Genomic DNA, 9,153 nt, shown 5'->3' on the forward strand with positions numbered 1-9,153 from the left:
AAGAGACAGGGAGGCAGCGGGAGAGGAAACTTCAGGAGAGAGCTGAAAGCAGAAGCTGTGGGACTTCAGGTGGGAGCCCAGAGGTAGCACAGTGGGACTGAAGATGCCTAGGGGAAGGTGAGATAAAATAGCTGAGGTGAATAAGGTGTCTGTCCTTGTGACAGGAATTTCCATTGGGGCATCCCCAAGCAGAATGGAAAATTTGTCAGAGAGGAAAATGTCCCGAATCACAGAGGAGAGGCCCAAGTAGGGTGAGAGCAGCTTCCTAGCACACTGGTGTGGCTTTTGTAGTGATAGTAGACAAAGCAGGCGGTTCAGCATGACACTTACTTATATGATAGAGAGAAATGAAAGAGCACAGCAAAAGGGAGACAGTAAGTGTCCTTAGCAGAGATACCCAGAAAGATGTAGCAGTCCAGAGACAAGAGATGCAAGATGAGTTCCCAGGCAGGTGCCTTGGGAGGTGTAGAAGGCTCTAGGAGCTGGAGAGATGTGTGTGGCATAGACAAGAAGAGGAATGGTTAGAGCTCTAGGAAGGGAGAGGTAACTGAGAAGGTGGACTCTAGAACTGGGGGTCAGATTTGATTGATAGCAGGAGCCAGCAGAAACAAGATCTGTACATACCTTAGGAGAGTCAGATCAGCAGCTTGGTTCAGAGAGGCTGAGTTCCTTGAAAGGGAATGACAGTTCTAGGAATTCAACACCAGACAAATGAAAAAAGGAAGAAGAAGAAGAAAAAAAAGAAGAAGAAGAAGAAGAAGAAGAAGAAGAAGAAGAAGAAGAAGAAGAAGAAGGAGAAGGAGAAGGAGAAGGAGAAGGAGAAGGAGAAGGAGAAGGAGAAGGAGAAGGAGAAGGAGAAGGAGAAGGAGAAGGAGAAGGAGAAGGAGAAGGAGAAGGAGAAGGAGAAGGAGAAGGAGAAGGAGAAGGAGAAGGAGAAGGAGAAGGAGAAGGAGAAGGAGAAGGAGAAGAAGAAGAAGAAGAAGAAGACTGTTCCTAGCTATAGTGGAGTAGAAGGTTTATTGTAGATAAGAGGGAGTGCATAAGCGCATAGCAAGAAGCAGAAGTCCAGACTGGACATGAGCCTGAGATAGACCATGTGAGGAGAGGGAGGACAGGAAAGGGGAGAGACAGGAGAGTAAAGGATAGACAAAAAAGGGACCAGGTGATCAACATGGCTGAGTTATATAGGGAGGATCACTAGAGTTAGGGCAGCCCAGCCCCTGGGCTAGAAAAATTTAGGGTAGGGGGCAGAATATGCCAGCCATCGCATGCAATAGGTAGGGACTAAAGGATGCTGGGAGAACTTGGCAGCCAGGTCTGCTTTGATATATTAAATAGGCACCTCAGTCAGCAAATATATATATATATTCCTAAGAAGTTGAGAGAGACCTCAAAGATCTGCAATGACTTTCAGGCACTGAAAATTTTTACATTACTAACATCAAAGGCTGAGATAAATCCATCAGTCAGAAGTAGAGTGATTGAATGAACTACACTGCATCTAAATCAGCACAATACCATATTACGCTAACATTCCGGAATCCATCAAGTGATAAACACATGAGGATACTCAACACATTACATTTGAAAATGAACTCAAAATAATAACATACATGATACATGCAGTATGCTCTTGTCCGTTTCTGCACATGTCTGGTGCATAACATGGTACTACATATCATCCAGATAACCTTCATTGACATACTCACTTCATTTCCACAAATTTATCCCCAGATAAACCAGGTTTAAAAATGCTGTCTGTAATAATTGCATTTTATGCACTATCAAAAACTGCTAAATATGCATTTTAAAATTGTAGAATATTGTTTTAAAACACAATTCACCACAAAAAATAAAGTAACATTATGTTAATGTTTTTTTTGAGACAAGGTTTCTCTGTGTAGCCCTGGCTGTGCTAGAACTCATTTTGTAGACCACACTAACCTCAAACTCACAGAGATCTGCCTGCCTTTGCCTCCACAGTGCTGGGATTAAAGGCCTGCACTGCCACCTCCGAGCATTAATGGTGCTCTTAAAAACATTTAGATACTGAAGATCTAAAGCTGTGTTTATCTTGTGACCCCGACCTCATCCCCTCCTACCTGCTCTCCTGCCCACTTGTTCTCCTCCCCTATGCCCTATACCTACATTTGCACATAGTCATGCACTGAGATTCGTCCTGAGACAGCTCTGTCATTTCATACTTTCCCATGTGAATGATTGTACCTGACACATTAGACAATTTGGCCGCCTGTAATGTTTCTCAAAAAGTTACTGAACAACTTTCTTATTTATTTTCCTTCCAGTGAGCATAGCTAGTCACTTTTTCACCCTTCTTGTCCAGGTAAGTGCGGTCCTGTTGTCAGATAGAACCTACCGATGTAAGGTGAATTTCTGTGCTACTTTCATGTCTAATTTTAAAAGCATTTCCTGTTTCCTCTAACTTTCTCTCCTTCCATAATCACATGAAAACAAAAAACATGGGTAATACTGAAGTTAATTGTGCAAAAGCTGCTCAGCCTGGGTCCTGGGAAGGTTGGCATCATAACTACATCATTTCTTACTGTTTCTCTGTGATCAGAGTAACCTTCAATTATACTTCTGTCTGCATGACTTTTATTTAAAAAAAACCTATTTATAATAACAGTTCATCTTGCTTGTCTATTAATTATAGAAACAGATATACACCATTGGTTTTTCTCAGTGCTTCCAATAGATAAAGGACTTCCTCCTGAATTCGGTCTTCGATGGTTTTCTTTCCCAACCCCATAGACCGTAAGACCATTAGGGAGAAACGCCTTGTTTGCTTCCATATTTCTCCATTGCTGAAAATGATGCCTGTTGGGACAAGAAAAAAATGATCATAAATTCTAGTTGAGAGTATTCATCACCGGTAATAATAGTGACTCTCTTGTGCTTGCTTAAACTCTTGCAAGTATTGTGTGATCTGTACATCTAGAAAGTTCAACATAAATTCTCTAAACATGATCAAAGCAAAAGATAAACCCATAAAAAAATCGACTTGTCAAGGAATCTTTAGACAACAACACAGAGGAGCACAAGACCCCTTGTCACTCTCGCCAGCACTCAGTGCTCCATCAGAAGACTGGAAATCAAACACTAATACACAGTTGGTTTCCAACGATCAGTGTTTCAACTTCTGGCTTCTCTGCTATGAATTAGTAGAAAATAGCTACATGATCAAACCACAATATGGATATTGAATGTTCCTCTTTTCTTAGGTTATTGACATGTACTATAAAATGCCCTCCTAATCTTGGGCAGCAAGCCAGACCTCCTAATCAGCCATGCAACCATGGAAGACAATAACCCATACTCTACAATGTGCCATATGAGGCCATGGTGTCTGTTAAGTTAACTACGGTAAGTACATTTTCAACTTAGACTGGTCTTAGCTTAGACAGATAACAAGGATGTAATCTCATTGTGACCTGAGGAACTTCTGAACTTTTTCTGAAGTTTTAAAATCAATTCCAATTGGTGGAAATAGTATTCTGGGGAAAATTATTTCTTCCACTCTCAACATCCCTCAAATGCCTATAGTTCTGTGTGTGGTGTTGAGGCCTTTCAGACTTTTCCCCATCCACTTTGGCATGTCTATTGGTGCCATCCTTTTTCACCTCATGTTTGGGAAGTCATGTTGGTGAGACTTATGGATACAGAGCTTCTAGCACTATTAGGAGACACGGTCTCACAGCAAACTCCCTGATCCTGTATCTCTTTCCACCTCCTATCCACAATGTTTCCTAAGCCTTAGGTGTAGGAATGTTTTGTAGATGTTTCCATTGGGACTGGGCTCCACAACTCTGACTGGTATTTGGTTATTCAATACCAAATGGTTAGCCCTGAAAATACAAGTAACGATATACAAACTTAGCAGGTTTTATATATCCTCATACAATAACAATTACCAAAAAAAGAGGCCGTGAATTTGAAAAACAGGATGGAGGGGTATATGGGAAGGTTTATAGGGAGTAATGATGTAATTATATTATTATGATCTTCAAAACAATTTAAAATAAAAAAGAGTTGGCAATATCAGTGGAGTATACAAACACTGAGGGGCTCCTGTAGAGATAGCATGACTGTGCTTTTTTCCATCCCACTATATACAAATATTCCTTACAATTTTAAAGATAAAAGACTGGATACAAGTCTGGAAATATTTGAATCTGTACTGGTCCCCACACTATACACACTTGTAAAGTCATCTAGATCCATCCTCAGGCCATGAGACAGAATATTTGGTGACTGTTTTGTCACTTTCTTTGTCTCAGTATCTTTATCATTATGTTTCTGGCTATAATAGAAAATGAGAATGCTGTAGTCCCAAGTTCAAACTTAATGCTTCATGGGGACATTGTGTGTAAAGTTAATCAGTTTGAAAATGGGTTAATGATTTCTTATAAACAACACATTTCATTAATGAACACTTGAAGTCAGAAGAGGGCAGGGAAAGTTGAGAAAAAAAGAGCCAAATTCTTCAGCAAGCATTGTATCTGTTTACTGAAATGTTACACCAAATGCCACTAAAATCTACTGATGCGTGTTAATCAAAATTTACCCAAACATATAGAAAATGGAATCACATTTACAGGGTGTACTGGGTGGTTTTGTGTGTCAACTTGACACAAACTAGAGTCATCAGAGAAAAAGGAGCCTCAGTTGAGGAAATGCCTCCATGAGGTCCATCTGTAAGGCATTTTCTCAATTAGTCATCAGTGGGGGAGGACCCAGCCCAGGGTAGGTGGTACCAATCCTGGGCTGGTAGTTCTGGGTTCTATAAGAAGGTGGGCTGAGCAAGTCATAAGAAACAAGTCAGTAAGCAGCGTCTCCCTATGGCTTCTGCATCAGCTCCTGCCTTCCTCTAGGATTCTGCTCCGTTTGAGTTCCTATCCTGACTTCCTTCAATAATAAATAGCAAAATGGAAGGGTAAGCCAAATAAACCCTTTCCTCCCGAACTTGCTTTGGGTCATGGTGCAGCAATAGAAACCAATTACTAAGACACAAGGAAATGGAAGAAACTATAATTTTTTTTGTTTTAAGGAAAGGAACCCAGACTCTTAAAAACAAATACAGCAATTTTCTGTTATAGAGAACCCAGAGGATGTGTGTGTGTGTGTGTGTGTGTGTGTTGAAAGAAGAAAGACCATGAGAAAGGAAGAAGAGATCTATGAGTAGGGAATAAAAAGAGAGGAAAATATGTGAAAGCAGAGATGGATCTATTGGGGAGAAGAAGGGAATCAGTAACACAGACTGGAGTGGGAGAGTGCAGTGGACAGATGACAAATAGGAACAAAGGTTACACAAATATGGCATAAGGAAATGCTTTTCATATAATATATTTCAATTGTTTTTAATTTTCATAAAATAATTCATAAACTTATAAATACTTCTATTTTCTCAGTTTCCTTGCCTATATAACTTCATTCCCACTTGTATAGACCTGGATGTGCCCCAACAGAGAGCCATACCTAACCCTTGGCTGACTTTACTGAGTAATGATGATTGCATTTTGCCAGAAAACTCATCTCCCCGGTCAACCAGAGCTTCCTTCAATGCTTGGTATCCATGCAGCACCACCGTGGGCTTCATGCCCAGATACACAGTGAACACGGGGCCATATTCTTTTGCTAGCTGGAAATAGAGCAGGGATGATTGGTAAGGAAAATATTTTCATTCATACTGAAGAGACATTTTAATATTCACACATGCATTGATTTTAGACTGAGTAATTTAATAAGAAATGACAGTTAAATAGCCATTATCATTATGCTCTTGACAACATTGCTGTTACTACTCTTCCTCTATGCAATGGAGACTGTGATACATATTTGCTCAAATTTTACTTTTACATTTTCCTGTCAAATCTACATTTGCATTAGATTTCTCTTCTAGCCTGCTCTTACAATAAACAATGTGTTTCTCTTCCTGAGTAAAGTCACCCCTCTTGTACACTTATAATCATCTCCTGTCATCCATTCTCCATGTCATCCTTTATGCTGAGGTCTCTGAATTTCAACAGTACTGGGGACACAACAGTTCTCCAAAATGTACCTTCTATGAGGCTTATACATGCCAATCACCCTTAAAATCAGTTGCATGCACAGAGCATAGTGTCTGAAGCCAATTAACTATTCATCGCTGTTGAATGTAAACACAGTCAACTAATCTGTGTGGAAATATTACATATTAAAGAAACAGAAATTAAATCTCAAGGAGATTTTAATACTTGCCCCAAGTTATGAGTTAACTCAGATCCCCCTGCCCAGGATGAAGAAGCTGTGGGGGCAGCAAGCACTCTGGTGCCTGGCTGTCTCAGGGAAAAGATAGATTTCTAGTCATTCCTTCAGATGTCAGGGAATAGCTGCCATGTGGATCAGTAGTAGAGCAGCCTTTGATTCATTATCCAGAAAATGTGGTAAGAACTCCCAAATTCCTGAATCCTTAGTTATGTCCTTCATTTCAAATCAATGTATACTATAGGAAAATATAGATTTTAGAACTTATACAATAAGTTTTTGTAACTGAACACAGTTCCATCTGTCTTGCAATTCATCAGAGAATAATTGCTTTACTAAAATAGGTCCCAAGACAGGACATGAACACTGTTCTGCTCCTTCATAGTGTCACAAATCATCTCCTGGGTCCCATTTCCTTCTAGCTCTCAACAGAGCACAGACTTAGGAGCTGGCTTGGGTTTCCATTAAAAATTTTGTTTTCATTCTTTGGCTGGGGAGGTAGTTCCATTTATAACACTTGCTATGTTCACATAAAGCCGGGCACAGTCACACACATGCAATCCAATCACTCCCACAACAAGAAAGGAGACAGACAGGAGAATCCTCGGAAGCTCACAGTCACAGCAGTGACTGACAAAGGCACTGTCTCAAATATAGTGGCAAGATTGTCCTCTGACTGTCTGTCCCATGATCACTGTGGTACATGTGTGCCCACACTCAAACACGCATATGCACACACATACACATGCATACACATCTTACACACATTTACTCTTCACTTGGTCCTTCAGGTGCCTAGTGAGTAACTAAAACTGAAATAAATCTGATAAATCTCTGCCTTCAGTTCATACCTGTCTCCTTAACCTTAAACTGTGGTGGTTCAGTTCCTGTTGGACTTGGCCTGTAGGCTAGGTAAGCACTCCAGTGTTTATACGAAGTGTTTAATCCTCCTGCTTCAGTGTTAAAGGCACTGACATGATCAAAGTCTTTTCAAGCTCACAGGTTCTGTTGCAGAGACTCTACAGTGCCCTAGAAGCCATCCATCATGATTCTAAAGCACCAGGAACAGCAGAGCTCTACAGGCAGCTAGCTCACTCTGTGAAGGAGATACCCCAGGAAAGGGCGGTAATACCACGGGAACCACAATACCCCATCCAGAATCCCAGGAGGTGGTCTCTGACCAGTTTAACAGCTTCCTGAATACAAAAGGAAATTAGTTTCCTTGGTACCAAATGAACATTGTCCTCCACCCTCAAGAACTGGAAATTTCCTCAACACTGATAAATAAGACTGTGCTGTGCAAACTCCTCAAGCCTTGCCTTTGCTTTTTCACCTGTCAAAAGCCTCAAGACTGTCAACACAAAGAAATCTTCTGGATCTCTCTCTCTGTCAGAGTGGCCACAGTGGTATTTAAATACCTTTTCTTGCTGTACTACTAACTTCTATACCTACACTTCTGTTAAGATAAGTGGTCAAAACTAGTCAGTTGGGACCCCAAGTGTCGGGGTTTTCTTCTTGGTCCCTGGTAACATCTACATGGAGTCTAGGACCACATTTTCTTTGTACTGAGGACGCATAATTCACTCATTGAAAACCACTGAAAGGAAGCTAATCACACTTACCATGCTCAGAGATTTGCTGATATTTTTAATATCCACTTGCAAAATATTTCCAACAATTGGAAGAGGAGAGGGTCCAGGTGGGAGCTTCCCTTTGCCATAGTGCTGATTCCATAGGAAAAGAAAAATCAAACCAGACAGGCAAATCCCCAGGATGACAAAGAGAGCCATTGACTCGCTATGAACAAATGCACTGGAAAGCATACACGCCAAAGGTCTATGAATTCAGCTCCAAAAAAGTACACAGTGTATGGACTGTGGGAGGGATTTCTATATTTAGTACACTTTGACCTGTATAAACAAAACTGCCCATTTCCTAACACTTTTTGTTGTATTTACCATTTCAACACAACTCTCCCTTCTTTAAAGTGTAGTACAGATGGCTTTTTTTCTTTTTTCTTTTTATTCATTTGTCTCTCATACAATAAATTCCAACCCTGGCCTCCCCTCCCTCCACTCCTCCTAGTCCCCACAACCACCTCCCCTCTCCCCTAGATTCATTGCCCCTCTGTTTCCCTTCAGAAAAGAGCAGGACTTCCAGGGATGGCATAACAAGATGCAATAAGACTAGGCACAACCCCTCATATTAAAGCTGGACAGGGCAACCCAGTAGGAGGAAAGGGGTCTCAAGAGCAGGCAAAAGAATCATACTTCAGTCTCTATAAGCCCGTAAGAGCCCTGCTTAGTTGGTTCTGTAGGTCTTGTTCTCCTGGTGTCTTCGACTCCTCTTCTCATACAATACTTCCTCCCCATCTTCCTCTGGTTTCCCCAAGCTCCGCCTAATGTTTGGCTGTGGGTCTATGTATCTGCTCCCATCAGGAGCTGGAAGAAGCCTCTCTGATGATGACTAACCTAGGCACCAATCTATGAGTACCATCAAAAATCATTTTGCTGCCTTTTTTTTTGCCAGTTGTGTTTGGTTCTTCCCTAGGTCTGGGTCTCAAGTTAGACTAGTCATTGGTTGGCCACTCCCACAAACTCTGAGCCACCATAACCCCAGGACATCTTACAGACAGGACAGTTTGTAGGTCTAAGGGTGAGACTGGGATGATCTTCCAGTTCCATCACTGGAAGCCTTGCCACATTACAGAAGATGGTCAGTTCAGGCTCCATATCCTGTATTACTAGGGGTCCTTGCTATGGTCACCTCATAGGTTCCAGGAAGTTTCTACTCACTAGGTTTCCACATCACTCCGCTAAAAGCCCCTCAATTCCAGTTATCTCTTCCCACACACTCAATCTCTCTCTCTCTCTCTCTCTCTCTCTCTCT

General features: G+C 41.3%; 1 protein-coding gene across 1 annotated transcript in view; it reads right to left on the reverse strand.

The window, feature by feature from the left end:
- Nucleotides 1-8,133, reverse strand: part of LOC102913528 (cytochrome P450 2C70) — a 29,372-nt gene extending 21,239 nt beyond the window's left edge. The window contains exons 1-3 of the mRNA XM_006986071.4: nucleotides 7,887-8,133; nucleotides 5,497-5,659; nucleotides 2,689-2,838 (exon numbers count right to left, since the gene is read on the reverse strand). Coding sequence (XP_006986133.3) covers nucleotides 2,689-2,838; nucleotides 5,497-5,659; nucleotides 7,887-8,087 — 514 coding nt within the window. The 5' untranslated portion in view covers nucleotides 8,088-8,133. The remainder of the gene's footprint in view (nucleotides 1-2,688; nucleotides 2,839-5,496; nucleotides 5,660-7,886) is intronic.
- Between the last annotated feature and the right edge of the window lie 1,020 nt (nucleotides 8,134-9,153).

This window comes from Peromyscus maniculatus, chromosome 1, assembly GCF_049852395.1.
Source record: "Peromyscus maniculatus bairdii isolate BWxNUB_F1_BW_parent chromosome 1, HU_Pman_BW_mat_3.1, whole genome shotgun sequence".
Lineage (NCBI taxonomy): Eukaryota > Metazoa > Chordata > Mammalia > Rodentia > Cricetidae > Peromyscus > Peromyscus maniculatus.